Source organism: Malus sylvestris, chromosome 7 (genome assembly GCF_916048215.2).
Source record: "Malus sylvestris chromosome 7, drMalSylv7.2, whole genome shotgun sequence".
Lineage (NCBI taxonomy): Eukaryota > Viridiplantae > Streptophyta > Magnoliopsida > Rosales > Rosaceae > Malus > Malus sylvestris.
In genome coordinates this window covers 27521537-27540974 of record NC_062266.1, presented here as the reverse complement: position 1 = coordinate 27540974, position 19438 = coordinate 27521537, and the positions used below count along the sequence as shown (strand labels likewise).

The window sequence follows — 19438 nt, the reverse complement described above, 5'->3', positions numbered from 1 at the left end:
ACTTGGTGACCAGGCCTCAGAATTCGTTCACTGTTTTTCATGGCCCTATTGGAAGATTCAGATATGGGTGTGCCGCCGCTTATGGAATATATGACATTCACCTGGCGTTGGTTACGGTTATCCCTTTGAGGGTGAAGGAGGAATTGATCAATTTTTCCTTCTCGTGCCAAAGCTTCAATACGATCACGGAGGATGATACATTTCTCGCTATCATGGCCGTTATGCTCATGGTAGCAACAAAACATGCCCGCGTTATTCGGGGGCGTGTAATCTGGGTGCCTCGGCTTTGGCTTTGGTATCAGGTGAGCTATGCTGGGGTAAATGGCCGCGCATGTGGCATTCAAGGGCGTGTATGTCTCATACCTTGGGGTAGGGGGTATCTTGACGCGGGTTTGACCCACTGCATTGACTGCCTGGGGGCGAGCGTTATTGTGGCGATACCCTTGGTTATCGGGATAGTGTCCCTTACTCTTTTTACTGAAAGGAGAGTGGTGAGGATGGAAATCCTTCCTCTTGCCTTGAAATTGATATGTCTGTTGATTCGGTGAAGCATTATGCAAGGCATGGGGAGGTGCCACTGCTGTTTGGAAAGTCGAGGTCTTCTCATTTAGGTGAGTCTGGCTTCCACCTCCCACTTGTTGATAAAGGATGGTTGTAGGGGGTTTCTCCTGATATGTCTTTGCCTCGGCGGAGGCATGGTTATAAGCCTGCGCCATCACCTCAGAGTAAGTCTTCCAAGTATTGGCATTGATCATGTATTTAAAGAAACAATCACGTAGGCCTGCCGTGAAGGCTTTGAGGGCAGTCTTGTCGTCTGCCTCGGCACACCGGGAGTATTCATGGCTGAAGCGGCCAGCATACATACGTAATGACTCGTCTGGCTTCTGGCGGATAGTGTACAAGTCATCTGCAGAGTGCAAGCGATCGGTTTGGAAAATGTGTTGGGAAACAAATAGTTTCCTCAATTCCTCAAATGAGTCTACCGTCTCAGGTGTAAGACGACAATACCAATTTAGAGCTCCACTAGAGAGGGTGGAGGGGAAGAGAAGACATCGCTCTTCGTCGGTGTGCATCCGGTATGCCATGGTGGACTCAAAGAGGTTAAGGTGCTCAATCGGGTCCTCTTTTCCAGTATAAAGTTGCAAGCCAAGCTTTTGCTTTGTCTTTGCTTGAATGGGGGTGTTGAGGATCCTCCTTGTAAGAGGGCCAGGCCTGGGTTGGTTCCAGTCAGGTATTTCAGCCTGACGTTCAGCCTTCAACTTGTTTACTTCCTCAAGAAGTTGTAGGACAAGGGGGTCCTGAGCGGAGTTATGTGTCACTGGAGCTTTCTTTCGTAAATCTCCATCTCCTATTGGAATTAGGAAGGTTTGATCAAGGGCATGTGATTTTTCCCTGGACTCGCTGTACTGGCTTCCAGGGTATGTCTGTCGGAACACCTCTGAGTCCCCTGTACCCTCATGTCTCTCTAGGACTTGTTGCCCCTTCCCCAAATTGGTGGCCGGCTTGGGCCGTGGCAGGGGACCGAGTCTCTCAGAAATCCTTGGGTCATTGATCTTTGAGCTTATATGGATGGAATTCTCTCGACGTTGCTTCAGGAAATCCCGACAATCGCGAAAGACGGCTTTCGATCCTTCTGCCCTTTCAGCAAAGAGGTGTCTCCCTCCACTTCTCATGGTTCGGGTCGAAGCAACTGGGTTAAGAGAAGCCTCATGTTGATTATCAAGTCGAGGGGTAATCTGTTCCCTATCAGGGATATCTATGTCGAATGCATGTGACCCTCCATGTTGGAGGGCACCCAGTTGATGGTTGACTTCCACGGGGGCAACAAGCTCGCGTGTCTGAGCTTGCCTAGCTTCGTGGAGTGTCTCGAAGAGCTTCTCATATTGCTCCTGGAGGACCTCATTCCTCATTGCTATCTTGTTGTTCTGAGCTTCCAACTCATCGACTTTAGCTTGAAGAAGAACTCGTTTTCCTTCCTTCTTTCGTTGCTTCGCACTATGTGCAAGGGGGGTGTCATTCTGTGTGCTGTGGCTTCCTTCGCTTCCCATGTTGGAGAGGGATGCCTGGTCAAAAGAAAGTGTACGAATGATAGAAACCAGCTTGACACAGCTGAAGAGAGTAGGAATAAGTGTCGTTCCCACAGACGGCGCCAAATGTTGATGCACAAAATCAGCGAAGACTTTGGTACAACAGAAAGTGTCAGGTTTTGTGACCTTCGCTTGGTTGCTTCGGTCACTAGTGAGGATAAGTACGTAAATGAATAGAGACAGATAAGCAAACACAGGATGTACGTGGTTCACCCAGATTGGCTACGTCCACGGAGTAGAGGAGTTCTTATTAGTAGTGAAGGGCTTACACAAGTACAAAGGATCAAGCTCTCAATTTAGTGAGTTCTTGTGAATGATTTAACACAAAATGGCATTAAGCAATATTGTGGGGGGATGACCCCTATTTATAGAAAAACTTGTAGCTTTGTCACATTAACATGTGTCATGTTATGATTGGTTCTTGATGTTGACACGTGCTGCGCTCTGATTGGCTTCTAATCTTGACACGTGTCGAGTAGTGATTGGCCTCCTGGTCGGAGGGGAACTCTTCTGGGTCCTTGACAGTATAGCGTTGGCCGGTACTCGGTAGTTTCGGGATTGGTCAAGTATGGTACAAACACATACAAAACACATGAAACATATGAAACACAAACCTAAACACATGAAATACAAACCTTCAATCATCCTCTATATATACCATATGTTGAATATCTAACCATCACACAACATATTCACCAATCTTCCAACTTTCAAAGTGTTTTTGTTTCCTCGAAATCATCAATATCTCATCAATGTTGTTATTTTATGTAATAATTTTAAGTGTACTATGTTGGTATTTTCTAGTAATAAATTGAAGTGTCTTCTTGTGACAAGTCTTTTGTCTAGTACGTTGTCAAAATTATTGAAGGCATCTATTCTATTTCAAAGTGTGCAACAATAAGTACAATAATTATTGAAGACATCTAGATTAATAGAAACAATAATTAATAAGCCATAAATTTAATACACACAATAATTAATAAGTCATAAACTTAATACAAACGACAATTAATAAACAACATAAACTTAATACAATCGATAATTCATAAACTACATAAACTTAATAATGATATCCACTATCTTGCCTTGGTGATGGACTTGGGATACAACCTTGAAATGAATCATCATCTTGAAATATACTCCTTGTGGCATGCCTTCGCAAAATTTCCTTTTACTTATCACGCAAGAACTTATTCCTCTATGGAGTGTATTTGTTGAGATCCTCCATCATGAAATTACTTTCGAACCTTTCTTGCTCCCTATCCCTTTCGTGCGTAATGGCCAAACGCATTCGGGCCGCTTCTTCCTCCCGAGAGCTACGACTTTTGGTCAATCTCGCAAATCTGGTAGCAATTTGTGCACTAATTGGATCTTGGGACTTCCCTTTTCTCTTTGTGTCGTTTTGCTTATTTCTTCTCGGGGGGCTTACAAAAGAATAAGTTAGGGTCAATTCATTGACACCTTCATTGACATCATTTATCTGTGGGGCTTCACTATGAAATAATCTTCCCCATTGTTGGTCTGCATCGGTTCCCCACCTTGGACAATCCTTGAGGGCGTTCCAAGCTGATGCAACTTAAAAGCTTGATTTTTTGGTGTAGTTCTTGTCTTGTGACAATCCTTGAGGGTGTTCCAAGAAATACAAAAAAATAATTAGTTGCAAAATAATATTATATACATGATGAATAAAATATCAACAAAGAAACTCACAACTTTTGGGGCGCTCCTTCCATTAGCCATGTCAATCACGGCTATCTCCAAGCTTCCCTTCCATAAAGTGCACGCTTTGTTGATAACCTTCCACTGATCATAAACACCACCACCTTCCCTTCGGTCGGCATTGTAGTTTTCATTGAACTTATCAACGATTTTACCCCACAAAACCTTTTTATTTTGATTCGTGCCAACGACACCATCTTCGCTAATAGAAACCTATGTCAAACATAAAGCAACATCTTCCTCAAAGGTCCAATTACGACCTCTAATATGCTCTTTTGCCATCTTGAAAATTTTGAAAATTGGAAGAAATAGTAGAAAGAAAAATTGGAAGAATTGTAGGAGAAAAGTGAGTTTTGTGTGGATGTTTGAATAAATACATAGGTATTTATAGAGTTTTTGGGTGAATTTTGAGTTTAATATATTTTTAATTATTTTAGCCGTTGGATTCAATAAATATATAAATATAAAAAAAATTCAAATGTAGGCCGTTGGATCAACCAATGGCTTGTTTATCTCAGCTGTTGGATTAGAATGAGCCGTTGGATCTCTGGCGCAAGTGGCCGACATGTCCACATGGGTGGGGCCATGCCGGTCTTAGCCTTGGCGCGTCACCCACGTATCCTGGGGGTGTTTGGCGCTCAAGCGCCGAGTTTCACTCACGCTGGTTGGGTCCACACCATTTTATGGGCAAAATCTGGGCCGATTTCTGCCTTTTTTTTATTTTTTATTTTTTAAGTTTTAGGTTTTAGGTCCAAACTAGAATTGAGGGCGGAATAAAAGGGAAATTATTGGTTTTAGGCCATGGGTTGGACCGTTGGAGTTGGCCTAAGCAATGAAAACCAATTTTCCCGCCACCAAAGATAGGGTTTATAAATCCCCAATTGCGCAGCGCCAATTATGTTACACGCGTCCACGCCATTCCATTCCGCATCCCCAAATATTTGACCCCAATTGACTTAACTCGAGTTCAAATTGCAACGCTATCACTCTCAATTCTTCACCGGTGTCGATACTTCAAGGGATGGCCGGCCAAACCGATCCCAGCCTGTCTGTCTTTTCCGGCGAAGAGGTTCAGCTCTCTCCCACTTCGTGTTCATCTGTTTTATTAGCTTACTGTGGTTGTTTTGTTTTTAATATCAATCATTTCTGTGAATTTAATTTGAATTCGAAATCGCAGGTCGAGTTTATGGCCGAAGATGAAATGGTGGAGATTGTCCCCAATATGCGAATGGACCCTCTCAACATGCTTTGTGTATGTTCTTCGCTCTGTTCATGTTATTGTATGGAAGATTGAGCTGGTTTACTGCAGGTGGGTAACTTGTATCATGGATTTACAGGGAGATTTCGGTCCATTCTACCCACAAATGGCAACCCAAGTACCGTTGTGGCTGGCAATTGCTATGAAGAAGAGAGGGAAATGTACAATTCGGCCCCCAGAGTGGATGTCTATCGGTGAGTCCTGCTTTGGTGTTAGTTCGATGAATGGTTCTGTGTTTGTGACATGTTAATCTAAGAATGTCGAAGAAATGTGCTTAAATGGATTGATTTGTTTTAATGTCTAGTAGATTTTTATGCTTTGATGATGGATGGATTTGGGTCGTTACCATGCTGCCTTTTTCATTGCAAATAGTTCAAAATTCGTCTTGCTTCTTTTGGCTGCCGCTGTGGGGTGTTTTGTTGGAAATGCTTGCGCATCAGCAGTTAATATGTGAGAGTTTTTAGGTTAACGTGTGTTTTTTTTCAATGTGTAAATGCAATATTGAAATAATACGTATTTAATTGTCTTCGGTCTTTACCAAAAAAATAATTCGTATTAATTGGAACCTGTTCATTTGTTGAATTTGGTAGTACTTATTACTTAACATGGGATTGGAACTCAAACGAATTTCCATTATGTTGAACTCTCTAGCCATATGCTACAAGTAATCTAATGCATTCCATTCATTTAACTTATTATGTCCTGGGAATAGAAAACTTGACTCGGATTTTGGAAGCAGAGCGTGATTCGCAGGCAGCATTTCAAGTTCTACCTTTCCATTATGTTGAAATCTCTAGCCTTCTTTTTGAATAGTAAGTTGTGAATCATTGTACATATTCTATATTTCATTGTAAAATATGTTGATGGCATCTCTAACTTTTTTTATGATAGTGCACCTGGTGACATTCCTGACATGTATATGGTGAGTTCAGGACTCTTTCAACCTGTATTTAACCATCAACCCTATTTGCAATGATCTCACTGTAGTTATTTCTAATAGGTGAGGTCTCTTATCAACGACATAAAGGATGTAAGGTTTCATAAGGTTGAGAGTAGCTTAGAATCATTCGAGGAAGCTCACTCTTCTGCAGTGATGGTATGTGCATTTATTTTATGGTGCAATTGGATGAGCTGATTCGGAACTACTTCGAATGAAATGTTATATAATATGGAATTCATGTATGTTGGTAATATATCCATCTGCACATCCCTTTTGAGTGGTGCTCTTGAGCAGATTTGATTTGTACTTGCAGGTGAAGGATCTATCTGCCATGGAAGTGAATTTAGTTCGCCCATTTGTTGGAAGAGCCTTACAGGCATTTTATAAGCATGGCAGTCCAGAGCTGGTTCCAAATCCAGATGGAATGTCCACCAGACGGCCACAAGCGACTGACAATATACCAAGAGTATGTGGCTATGTGATCCATACTTCTCTTTTCTTTGTTTAGTAGAATTGCGAAGGTGAAGCGATTATTTGTGTTATTTGTTGGGAGAGACAATTTGTCTCACTAACAACTGTGACTGGTTATATTTGATTTGTGTATCTAAGACACATATTGTTTATAAAAGGTTTATTAACTCTATTTTATTTTTTTTCAGCGCCCTCTGCGGAGACGGTAAAAGCTTTTGTAGAGGCAACACGTACCTTTCAATTCAGCAAACCACTAATTTCAGTATGCTCGCAAGGAAAGTACTTCTTTCACCGAAAGCCATTTTTAGTAATAACCCTGTGACTATAGAAAGATTGTACACATAGGTGCATGTTTCCCGGTCTTCTTTTGCCTAGTTCATCCTGGTACCTAGGATCTAGCTTTTTAGATCGCTTTGCTTATGTAATATTGGCCTGTGATAGGTTGATTGCTTGGTGTTCGATCCATAGACCACTAATCTCTTTAGGGCCTTCCTCCTTTTCTAGTTCATTGGTGTTTGATAACTAAACAGCACTTTGGAAGCTTTTAACCAGTCTATCCCAATCAAATTTTTAACATTGCAAAAACGATAACCGAGTGATTGTAACTCATGATGCAAGCTTATTTTGTTGAAATTATAGTTCTCTCTCTCTCTCTCTCATGGTACTCATGTATTCAGAAACATATAAGAACAGATATTAGCTTGATGCATAAACTATTGGATCAAGACTCTGCCTGTTTCCATTGTTGATGCTTTTCTTGTGTACCTAGATAGGTGGGAATAAGTTTTATATAGCATTATAGGTTGCTTTCTCATGCACTTTGGAGAGAATCACTACTCCAAATCTATAATTTTGAAATATCTTTAGGACAGAACAATTTGCTGTCTAAAAAGTAGTTTTGAGAATAATTAGCCGTAATAATTGTGGTGGCCTCAAATCAACAAGAAATAAACATAGAAAACTGTAAATAATTGTGTCTGCTACTTTTTTTGTTTTTTTTTAAAATTAATTATTTGCTTGATGTCTATCTTTATTTCCAGAATCATAAAAAGGAATCTTAATGACTGGATCGACATTTGGATATTCCTCAGTGGTCCAAGTTGATTGGGTCATAACATGCCTCCTGTTCCCTCTGCCCCCACCCTATATTAAAGGGGTAATTTATAAGAGTGTCTGTTTGCCACATGCATTTTGGTTGTCCAGTTTTGTGTTCAATATTAGGCCAAAGTACAACCCATAAACAGAGGGTAACTGATGGATTTTAGATGTCTAATGCTCAAGTTCTAGGAAAAGAAAATTAAATTGAATGACATATTGGGACTTAGACAGTGCTATTTCGATAGCTAAAAGCGTTTTTAGATAACCAAGAAAAAATTGGTAATGTGTGTATTGTAAAAGCATTTAGAAGTGCTTCATACTAGTGCTTCTCTAGGAAGTACTTAAATTTTTATTGAAAATTTGACGTCTTTAATAAAAGTGCCTCCAGCAAAAGCGCTTACGACTTACGAGAAAAACTTTTAAGAGTCTTCATAGATTAACGTATGATTAGGATATACGCCTAGTTGTTTTTCATAAATAATTTCAAGGTCTTATTTTATTGGTAATTATTGTATTCCCCCTTATGAGGTCCCAATTTTGCAATCATTAGCTTTCTCTTTGACAGAAGAACGTTATTATATTGGTCATTAGCTTATCCGAAAGGGAAAAGCTTTGAGATTGCAGATTGATAGGTGAGTATTTAAATTATGTTTAATTCCAGTAAGCCGTTGCATATGCTTACCAAGGCTTCCAGCCTGGCAAATGGCCACTGGTTTAATTCGTTGGTGTTTTTTTAAAGTCGAAATAGTTAGATAGATCATAGAACATAGTAGTAGATATGCGAGTCAATGGTTTGTAAATTGCAACATGGTCTTTCCTAGTGTGCTGTGTTTTAAGGAGGTTGCGTAGTGATTTGTTTAGGGGGATTTGGTCAAAATCTACCTTTTGCATTCCTATTCGACGGAAAATACTTTTTAATTCCCGTTTTAGCGTCCCCTCACGATATCTCCTCTCACGTGATGTGCGGAGAGAAGTAGAAAGGGGCACATTGAAATGGAGATGACGAATTCCTCAATTCCTCCAACACTATAATGAAGCTGTTAACTTTTAGTTATTGAATAATTGATCCTGAAGAAAATGTGTGGTATGCTTTGTTCGTTTTTTTTATTTTTTTGTTAGATGGTGACCTTTTCTTTTAGTTGAATTTCAAGTCTTGGATGGTGACCAAGAATTAAGTATTTGAATTGGAAAGAAAAAGAATACAAGTTTGGCATTTGGTTGACCTTTTTTTATTTCAAAGTTGGTTCTGTAACCAAACAAAGGGGGAAATAACTATGTACAGTGATGATGACGTTTTATTTATTCATATTTGGTTCTCAGTTGTTTTTTAACGTGTCTATTCACATCGCACAATTTTGTTCATTCAATTTATTATAGATGCTAGTTTGTACTAGTTGTTTTTACATTAAAACTCGTTTGTGATACGCTTAGCGTCAATTTCACGTGCATGTAGTACTCGAGTGTAGATTAATACACCTAGATTGTTCATATAACTACTTTCTGTATGGACTTGAGTGTCTTTCTAATTTTGATGAGCATAATGTTATTGTTGAGATATTTGTGCTTTCCTGCTTTTATACATTTTGCTTTGATTTTTCTAACTTATTTGTGGCATTTACACATCATTAGCATGTTATGCAGTTATGGCTTTTGTCACTCTCTGAGTGTTAGCCACATGCTTTCATTTTGGTATCCATTTCGATATTCGGGTCAAGGTGTGCCAATTTAATGAGAGAAAACATGTGTTCAAATATATCATGTCTATAATAATTTGGTTGATCATACATTTGTAATGCACTGTGTCTCAATAGTTTCCTTTTTTTTTTCCATGTTTTTCATATTGCGGAGATTTTCTCAAAAGTAGGACTCTTTATAGACTTTCTGTCCTCTTATGTTTTTGGTACAAATCCCGTGAAAATATTATAAAGTATCATGCAAAAAACATGAGGTTTCAAAGAATTAATAAAGAGTCACATTTGAGAGAGTCTTCTTAGAATTTCTCAAATAACAATGCCATTCATAAAGTTTGAACTTGTAACTTGTCATCAATATCAACCAAACAGTCATGGACACAGATGTTGGATTTGGGCTTAGACGAGTTGGCCGAAGATATGCTCCTCTTTTTGTATTAAAAATAAAATCTCTCTTTCCAATGTAGATAAATTTAGGACTAGTCTGATATTCTTTGATGTTTCATATTTTTTGATAAGCTATTTTTTTATTTATTAAAACAACACAATTTCAAACCAGCGCTCAGTATAAATTATCTCATTTATTGTCATAAAAATGGCTATGGACAATGAAAAAGTTGAGGGTATGGCTACTAGCGCGTGAGCCACGTGAACGTATCTGAAAGTGGGGCTGGATATGGGCAGAGGGAAGGAAAGCCATGGGATCCTTCTTGGTGGTCCAAAACGGACCGATCATCCAATACGTAAGGCATGAGTATTTGCACTTGCCCTCGGTCGCAATTGTCCTCATCATCTTCTTTCAAACCTGCATAAGGCGAGAAAGTGAAATATACTGCCCTGCAGCCGCGTGTGGTCCCACGCTGGCTCATCTGCTCTTATTAGCGCCAAATTTGATTTGTTTTTGTGTTTCTCTTTTACAAACCGTTATTTTAAACGGAAATAGTTTTGCTCATCACCTACATCAGCAATTCTTGTTATTTATTTATTATTGTTGGATGAGTTTAAATTTCGATATTTGTGAATTGGATAAACACAAGGCCAAATCAGATAAATGGTCCATATGGTTATATGGTATCGGAAGATAGCTCATGTGGTAAAAAAAATATGGATTTAAACCCTTATGATGAAGTCTATTAGAATTTATGCTCAAAATTAAAATTTTCGTCGTTTTTCTATTACTAGCATGCACTTGACCCTCATGTCCGGAGCTAAAATCGTCATTTGAGAACCAGAACCAAACACATACCCTTTCTCTCTCTCTCTCTCTTTCCTCTTCATTTCTTCCTTCTATCTGTGCAACCCGTCGAACCCATAACCAGAACTAGAACCAAACGCAACTTTCATCTTCCCGATGGTCGATTCAATTCCCCCAGCTCAAATGGAAGCTATGTAAGCTACTCCTTCCACTCTCTCTGCCCAAACCCATAGACATCTCCTCTAACCAATTGAGGTTTCTTTACCACCATTTCCCAGCCCACGAAGATGTTGTCCATCTAGGTTTTTAAAATATGGGTCACTTATAATTTTTTCCCTTTTTGGTGTTGCAGGTTATCAAGATTGCAATAATACCTAAATATTTTGGTGCAACGTCTCCATTCAATCTTCTCTTAGACTTCGATGTGACTATTCATACAAGAACCAAACTGTTATGATTCAATCGAAAAATTTTGTTTGTGATTTCTTTGCTTTAGAATCGGGAATGTGTATGATTGAGGGTTTTAGTTATGAACACTAAACTGATTAATGAAATGACCGTTTTAGCCTCACACTAACAGAGAAAAAACCAAAGTTTTAATTTTGGGGCATAAATCCTAACATGTTTCACCACAAGGGCTTAAATCCGATTTTTTTATCACAATGACTATCTTCCGAACACTGTATGACCACAAAGACCATTTATCCGATTTGACCTAAGCACAAATATTAAAATTTAAAATCATCTAATAGTAATATATAAATAAGATGGGGAGCATACCACCATTTGAGTGTGGTGAGCAAAAATGCATCCATTCTAAACCAACCTTACTGTACCAAGAAGGAAACTTTGAACTCAAACTTGATGCAAAGAGAGTGAAACACATTGTCTTAATTAACTGACTTAATTCATAGTTATTTTGGTTATTCTATAGAGTGTTTAATATCGACAAAATTGTCAATTCATAGATGCTTCCGTAAATTTACATATCAATATTGTCATTGATATTTAATATTTTAAACACTAATTGTATGTTACATCTCAAAGAAGCTATTGTTAGGAGCTCGACAATCGAAAAGCACTTTGTTAATTGGGCTTGTGCAATACCATACTAAGTTCGTTGTGGTTCAAATTCATTTTTAGTGATAATCAAATTTAAGACTTTTTTTTCATAAGTAAATAAAAATATTATTAAACTGTAATATCAAGTGGGAATGAGAGTCCAACATACTCTAAAGGAACGTCCTGAACCTTAACAAGATCAAGAGCCACCTCACACATAAAAAAAGTGACTCCAGACGGAATTACTCACATGATACATGTACTCTGCAACACTATATGTACTTTGTGCTAATGACACAATAAAATTCCTAAAACTCTCGCACATTGTAACATATAATCGATATAGAATATCATAATAATAATAATACATTCGTGCCATATAAGTTATTTCTCACTCGACAAATTAAGCATGCTAACCTAACCAAGTGCTGCCGGTTTGTAGCTAGCGCTACGACGACAACAAACGCATCATCCATTGTTTCTGAATCGCTCATCGTTTTTCCCACAAGTTTCTTTCTTCTAATAATTACATATTTTTCAAATAATAAATGCATCGCTGTCCCGAAAAGGATATTCCCCTAATAATATGAATAGATATCTTGAAAAAAAATAAATAAATACAAGTGCTATTTGAGAAAGGAATTGTTTTCGGATCCTTTTCTCATAATTTATTAAGTTCTGGAATTCAGGTCGTTGAAATTTGATCCAACGACTACAAACAGAAATTCACTTTAAAAATTATAATAACTTTAACTGTTAGATTAATTTTTAATAATCCGAATCTCTAAACTTAATGAATTAAGAGAAAGAGATCCGGAGAGAATTCCTTTCCAAATACTTGAAGTTGATCCTGTAAAAAGGTGTAAAAAAAAATGCTAGACATCTGTGCAATTTATTTGATTAATTAATTAATTAATAGCTGTCAACAAAAGGAGGGATCTCCGTGTAACTTGCGGCTCACGTCATCTTCCATTCAAGCGGCGACCGTGGCCTATGTTTTTCATCTTTCGTTTTCTCCCCTTGTTTGGTCCCCGAGCCCAAGGGGATATACATAATATATGTATTCCCGAATTCCCATTTTGCCCATGTCCTTATCAACATAATTGTCACAATAAAAAGTGTATGTGTTTTATATTTCAATTTTAGTAAGAGCAATTGGTTGATGAAAAGGGTAGGCTAAAATCAATCATTTTTTATGTTTAGAAGGACATTCGATAGCATCGTGAAATACCACAACATCAAGTTGAAAGGACTTACGTGTAACAGTTAACATAAGAATTAACAGATCGCGGACCAATGAGAACTGTTAATAATTCTACTCATTTAACACTATATGTTATCTCATATGAATTTTGAATTTAGCATAATCCTAACTTAACTACAAACGCATGTGTTATAAAACTATAATTCTTTATTTTTAGAGTTCCATTAGGATTTGAATTGGAGAGGTTAGAATATTCTTAGCACCCAACAAATACAATATTTTTTTTTGAACAAATGATAGTATCTACATTAAGGGAAAGAGATTGGCTTAGCTTCACAATGGACTAACAATAATGTAGTTCAAATTCGTCTTTAGCGAGAATAGAACATAAGACTTTTGATTTTCAAGTGAAGAGAAATACCACTAGACCGTGATACGAAGTGACACAAATACACCATTTAGAGAAAAAACAAAACAAATACACCAATTATGAACCAAATGGTTACTAATGACAAATTTTTACGTTAATTAAGTAACAAAATCCAGCAGCCAACCAAATACCATAGACGAGTTAAGAACTCACACCTAGTTACCGTCCAAATACAGTTTCCGCCTTATCCATTTTGCCTCGATTATTTCGGTGGGAGTGCCCGAGGGTTTCTTGGTCCCAAAGCAACTCCACAGGGCACTTCCGTCATTTCACACCTCCCTCCTCCCCCGCTTTATATGTAAGTTCTTGCTTCCTATCCCATTGCTTTCCTTCCGGCTTCTTTCTCTCTCCCTCCGAAAAAAATCAAATCAAATTTTGCCAAAAAATCACGTTTCTGAAAACCAAATCAAAATTTGGAAAGAACCCAACAATTCGGAACAGTTTAATTTTAATTTTATAAATTTGTGGAATTTTATTCGGCTTTTTTGAGAAATTAGGAGGCTTTGTTGTTAAAATTCCAGCTGGGGGTTGAGCTAGGTAGGGCTTTTGGGAGGAGGAATATGATCGGGTACGGCGAGCTCTAACATTGGATTTAGGAGATGATTGCCACCCGCGAGGAAGAGGAAGGGTCGTGGTGATCGTTGTTAGAGAAGAAACGAAGACGTTTTGGGGGTTGGAATGGACTGCCGGGTAGTGTGCATGGCAGGCGGCGACGTGTGGATGAGGGGTCAGATCGGAGGGGGTTTCAGCCACGAGAGCGAGCACGACCTCGCTCTCATGGTCACTGATTTTTTGGAAAACGGTAGCGTTGGAGCTGAGTCGTGGTGTAGCAGCGACAGCGATTCTGCTCTCTCCGATCTTGGTCACCTTGCCGATAAAATTCCGGTAAGAATTCGATTGTTTGGTTGTTTATTTTGTTTTGTAAAATTAGAAAGGTAATTTCAGAGCAGTTAATTGCTTGTTTGTTAATTGGGTTTTGACTAATTTGTAATTTGAGTCAAATTTTTGAACATTCCACAAAGTTCAAATCCACAAAGTTCAAAGTTGAATTCAGCTTTTCGAATGCGAAAGCAATAATTTTTACTCCCAATTTGATTTGACGTGCTGAGTTGTTCAGCTTCATATTTTGCCCAGAATTTTGAATGGTGGTTTTGGGTTGTATTGCAGTTTTTCAAGCGTTCAGTGGGTCAGTACGAAAGCGATTTGACTTCAGTGGTTCATTCTTCGATACTGTCCATCAGCGAAAACGATCTTAATTTTGATAAGTCAGGTCAATGCAATTCCAGCTGCCTCAAGTTTGCTCTGGTTAAGCTTCTGAGGCTTTCAGGTTATGACGCTGCCGTGTGCGCGGCTCGGTGGCAGGGCAGTGGCAAGGTCCCCGGAGGTATGCCATTTATCTCAATTCTGCAAAAACCTTATTTTGTGGAGTTTTTAGGTGGTTCTTTCCCGAGTTGTTCTTTTGTTGGGTGCGTTAAACACTTTCTGTTTATATCTGTAATAGTTGTAAACTGAACCCTGAGCTTACCAATATACCGATTCTATGATCCCACGAACTTTGTTCAGCAATCAGTAGAAAATGCATCAGAAAATGTCTCATAGGCTTGTGAGATCTTGTCTGCTCAATTTAACTGGGTCCGATAGGTTTCTGATTGCAATTGAGGTGTAGGAATTTTCGAGTTCAGTCATTTTGAGAGTTTTCTTTCGTATCATCTTTGTGCAGGGGATCATGAATATATTGATGTGGTGAACTACAACAATTTGGGGAGCTCTGAGCGTCTCATCATTGATCTTGATTTCCGGAGCCACTTTGAAATAGCTAGAGCTGTCCAATCGTATGGTAGAATATTGAATTCACTACCGGTTGTTTATGTGGGATCCTTGACTAGGCTGAAACAGTACCTTCAAGTTATGGCTGAAGCTGCGAGATCTTCCCTAAAGCAGAACTCGATGCCTCTTCCTCCGTGGAGATCGCTTGCATATCTGCAAGCGAAATGGCAGTCACCATACCAGAGACAGTTTAATCTAGAAGAACAGAATGTTAATGGTTCCTACAATTTTGACCACAAGAAATGCAGTGCACATTTGAAGATGCTGCAGTCTCTGCTTCAGTCTGAAATTGAAGCAGATAGACTGTTGAGGCCCATAAACAACGATCCTGTTAGGAGGCACAAGCCCGATAGGCGGAGGCACTCTTTGTTCAGGATTCACTAAGAATGTACATTTTTCGCTCTTGGAGCGAGAGATCTTGAAGAGACTTAATTGTATTGCGGCTTTTCAGAATTTTGTTTTCCCAAATAAGCGTGAATCGGAGATTCAGAAAGATGGCCAGGTTCATAAGGCCAACATGAATAGCAATAAGGCATACTATAGTTGATAAATTTTCACTGTCCGTTCTTGCTGGGGAGCCCTTTCATTTTCTTTTACTTTGCACTCGCGTCAAGCAGCACCATCGGGTTTTTTGAATTTCTGCAGGTTAAGTCCGAGAGCATCAATGGCCGATCAAGGTGGTAACAGTTCTTGCTTGACTACGGTGCATCAAATTTTCAGTTGTATCTGTTTTTTGTTCTTTGATATCCTCTTGAATGTATCCCTTTTCCCTAATTTTTCTGGGCCAAGGAAGTTTTGTCACTGTATCTTTCTTATTTTTGTTTACCTTTTCTGCAAATGTTGAGCTGCATAACTTCCCAGCAGGACAATTAGAATATGTACTTCAATTATGAAATTTTGTTCTTACCCCAATAATACGATGATATGTTATTTTATGCTATTATTTCTGGCCTTACCATGTGAGAGAATCAGCTATTTAGCACAAGCATGCAGATTTTGTTTCTTGTAATTGTATTGGATCTGGAAGTTCTTATTATTCTGTAGAAATGCTAAGGGCACCTCTCAAAAGTGACTCTCCATAGACTCTATGCTTCCTCATTCATTTTGCACGGAAGTTGATGTTAAACTTTAAGGTGGCAGGGAGTCCACGGAGAGCCTTGCATTTGACAGAACCCCCTTATCGTTTCTCATTCTAAACTATTTTAAGAGAAGGGAATTGGGCGAGTAGGCGGGTTTCGTTTACTTTCTTTGGTTAGATGAATGATATCGGGGTAATTTATTGTTGAACTATCGAAAGGAAGAGCTCATCCAGTGTTTTCTCGAGCTTTGTTATGGATGAGGACCTAACAATGTCATTTGGGGATCTGGTACGCGACCTTAGCTTCTTGTTCAAACCATCACGGCAGACATGAACTCCGCCTAGCGAGGCAGACATGCACTCCGCCTAGCGAAGTCCACGGGGAAGTGGTGGAGTGACATTTGGCACTTGGTGCAGCATCTCTCTATCTTCACCACTTCCCTTTACTATGTATTTATGCTTTCTGTTAGCCTTACTTCGGCTTTCCTTGTACTTATTGGCTTTTGCGCTGGTAATGAATTTCCAGTTTTGACAAAAAAAAAAAAACCATGAGGAATGAAAATCTTAGTTTCGTCCACATTATTCTCAAACGCGAAGGTTCTGCGAATGGCAAATAAGACTGATCAAGCAAAGATATTCGAACATCACGGTAGTCGTGATAACAAACCGGGTTCAGCCATGCTCGTGCCGAACTTGAACAAGCTAAGAACACCCACTTGCATTTGAAAGCAAGCGAGCGAGCCCTCTAGCATGTTTATTTGATTCAGAATAGGTTCTCGATATAAATAATCAATTAGAAAAAAAATAGAGAAAACTTATAAATAATAAAAAACGTAATGGGGTGCTTGTACAAAGGTTATAGTTGGAATCTGGTTTAAACGAACATGGTAGAGTTAAGTATATACATTGTGGGGTTAGCGAAGTTCGTGGACAGCAGCGTGACCACCATTAGAGAAACTGCCGACAGTACTTTGCCAGTAAGTGGCAGTGGATGTTCTACGTCTCCACCTCCTAGCATTTCAGGCTCATCACATTTGCAAGATCCAGATCTGAAAGCGAGTAAAAGTTCTCGAATGTCTCAGCGTCCATATCCTTTAGGTACTGGAGCAGATTCTCTATAGGGCCTACTTGCATTAGAGGGTGTGTAAGCAGACGTGTGAACAAGTGGATAAGGTTTATAAATCGATGAAACTTGAAAAATAAACATAAATAGATAAAAATGAAAACTGAATAAAAAAGAGCTATAAAAATTAATGTGCTTGTGGTCAATTATGTGTACGATTTTTGAGAATTCCACATGGTTTAAGCTCTTGAGATCTATCATCGTATTCCGCTTTGTCTTGGTTATTTCATGTATCAAGACTTTGTATCATTTTCTCTATGTAATTTAAAATATGAAGCAATTATTCATCAAGATACTTCTTATTCGTAATCATGTATAAAACAACTTAGTCTTGGATGAAGAGGAAAGATCTAGAATAACGTTTCAAAAACACAATGGGCATAATTCTGTGTGCCGTTTAAGTTACATCTTATCAGATTTTATTCCTTCAAACCTATTTGTAATGACACATCCTTATCTTTATATTAATTATTGTATGTTGAAAGAAATCTTTACAAATTAAACGATCACACGCATTTTATGTAATAGATTCTATGTACAAAAAAAATAAGACAAATATAAACAAATAAAATGTGACGTAATTATAATTAACATACTATACCTAAATGGGATAAGATTAAAAGACAAATATTTTCACACTTCATTGTAACCTTTGAATCTTATAACATCCGACGATCATAACTAAATGTAAATACGCCTAAATTTTTATGGGTCCTTGTTTTATCTACTTTTTTTTCTTGAATATTTCTTGAACGATTCTTAAATACACCTCATCGGCCATCCAGTAATGATCAACGATTTTGTATACGTGAAGTTGATCAACAGCCACTTGGCAAAATAAAACACACACATGCATGAAGAACCTGGTTACTTTTGAGTTAAAGAAACAACGACATAATAAATTCAACACTCTCATAACAAAGAAAAAAGGCTTATAATACCAATGAATATATACGAGTACTATCTGCTTATATTTTTTTTCTTCTTGTTCTTTTTTTGTTTACAGGGGTGATAAAAATTCAGAAAGTTGAATTCAAACAAGATTTAGTAGTAAGATGTTATAGGTTCGATTCTCACCAAAATGCAAATTTGAACAAAATTATTATGGCTAGCTAATTGTGAGGGTTAACTTATTCCCTCACCCTTTTATGTAGATGATATCGTATGTATTGAAAAAATTATTTTTATCAATTGAAATGTAAACCATGAAAAAAAAATTGTTATTAGCTTTCTTTAAAACTCATCATGTGCTCATCCCTTTGAGGAAGAATTGGTCGAATTACATTAATTGAAAATGAGTACAAGATTCCCCGCTATTAGCAGTTCTCGTTAGTGTGTGATCTGTAAATTCCTACGTAAATCTATACCGGTAGCAGCTGAAAATTGGGTGCTACACGTAAGTCTTTCCGGCTTGAGGTTGTGGATATGCCTTGGTGTTGATGCTGAGAGTAGTCAATCTCCCCTAAATTTTTGTTTTACCAAAAGAAAAAAAAAGATGAGTACAAGATGATAGCTAGACAGCATGGGCAGTAGGGAATTAGACTATAATAACAACGACCTACAACCCAAGCCAAAATAAGCTACAGCAATTACCATTCTCAATCAAAACATCACTAATAAAATCGAGGGGTTCCTCGATCCAAATCTCCTCCGTGATCCTGCAATCCTCCCTAGCTCCAAAAGGAAAAAAGAAAAAAAAAGAAAATTCAACATATTGATCTACTATTGAACTTGTGATGAAAGGCCTATTATGATTTGTCTGAGTGACCATTAGCTCTTATTGAATTTGAAGTCTTCAACCAAATGGAGGATAATGGCGGTGAAGAAGTTCACTTTGAATATGAGAATCATTGCTTGTCGCCAATGTCATTGGCAACTGCACAAAAAGTTGAACCAGAGGTATGCCGGAGGGCAAGGAGGCACAGGGCAATGCCCTTTACATCCACCCTCTATGACCACATCATTCATAAACACAACTGGCTATTTTCCGGCTGGATTATAAAGGAAAGGGTAATGATGTGAAGCTCTTTACATTCATCGTCCATATTACCTGTAGGGCCTGCTGGCTTGCATCATTATCCTCTCCTCTACAATCCAGCTGGAAAGCAGACAACTATATTTACGGGAGGTGTGGTCATAAAGGGTGGATGTAAAGGACTTCGCCTTATGCTTCCTTTTTTCCTAGCGTGCCTTTGGTTCCACTTTGCCTGCAGCCGCCAATGATACTAGCTACAAACAATGACTTTCAAATTCAA

General features: G+C 38.3%; 2 protein-coding genes across 3 annotated transcripts; both read left to right on the top strand.

Moving 5' to 3' along the window:
- Nucleotides 1–4691: 4691 nt before the first annotated feature.
- LOC126628103 (DNA replication complex GINS protein PSF2-like) lies at nucleotides 4692–7200 on the top strand. Of its 2 annotated transcripts, none has more exons than XM_050297688.1 (8): nucleotides 4692–4875; nucleotides 4984–5058; nucleotides 5144–5258; nucleotides 5804–5876; nucleotides 5956–5986; nucleotides 6065–6160; nucleotides 6318–6470; nucleotides 6664–7200. In XM_050297688.1, exons 1-8 carry the CDS (start codon nucleotides 4828–4830, stop codon nucleotides 6682–6684), a joined length of 612 nt encoding a protein of 203 aa, XP_050153645.1. In that variant the 5' UTR covers nucleotides 4692–4827; the 3' UTR covers nucleotides 6685–7200. The 2 variants fall into 2 exon arrangements, with proteins under 2 accessions (XP_050153645.1, XP_050153644.1); XM_050297687.1 differs by having other exon boundaries at nucleotides 4694–4875; nucleotides 5777–5876.
- A 6269-nt stretch (nucleotides 7201–13469) lies between these two features.
- On the top strand, nucleotides 13470–15925 carry LOC126629361 (uncharacterized). The gene is made up of 3 exons (XM_050299385.1): nucleotides 13470–14040; nucleotides 14323–14539; nucleotides 14876–15925. Exons 1-3 carry the CDS (start codon nucleotides 13834–13836, stop codon nucleotides 15364–15366), a joined length of 915 nt encoding a protein of 304 aa, XP_050155342.1. The 5' UTR covers nucleotides 13470–13833; the 3' UTR covers nucleotides 15367–15925.
- Nucleotides 15926–19438: the final 3513 nt, after the last annotated feature.

Excerpts from the sequence above, each read along its gene's own strand:
- LOC126629361 (XM_050299385.1), top strand. The coding sequence starts at position 13,834 with ATGGACTGCCGGGTAGTGTGCATGGCAGGCGGCGACGTGTGGATGAGG. Across the intron at positions 14,041-14,322 it reads ACCTTGCCGATAAAATTCCG|TTTTTCAAGCGTTCAGTGGG; the intron begins GTAAGAATTCGA and ends GTTGTATTGCAG. Across the intron at positions 14,540-14,875 it reads CAGTGGCAAGGTCCCCGGAG|GGGATCATGAATATATTGAT; the intron begins GTATGCCATTTA and ends ATCTTTGTGCAG.
- LOC126628103 (XM_050297687.1), top strand. The coding sequence starts at position 4,828 with ATGGCCGGCCAAACCGATCCCAGCCTGTCTGTCTTTTCCGGCGAAGAG. Across the intron at positions 5,059-5,143 it reads ACCCTCTCAACATGCTTTGT|GGAGATTTCGGTCCATTCTA; the intron begins GTATGTTCTTCG and ends ATGGATTTACAG. Across the intron at positions 5,877-5,955 it reads TCTAGCCTTCTTTTTGAATA|TGCACCTGGTGACATTCCTG; the intron begins GTAAGTTGTGAA and ends TTTTTATGATAG.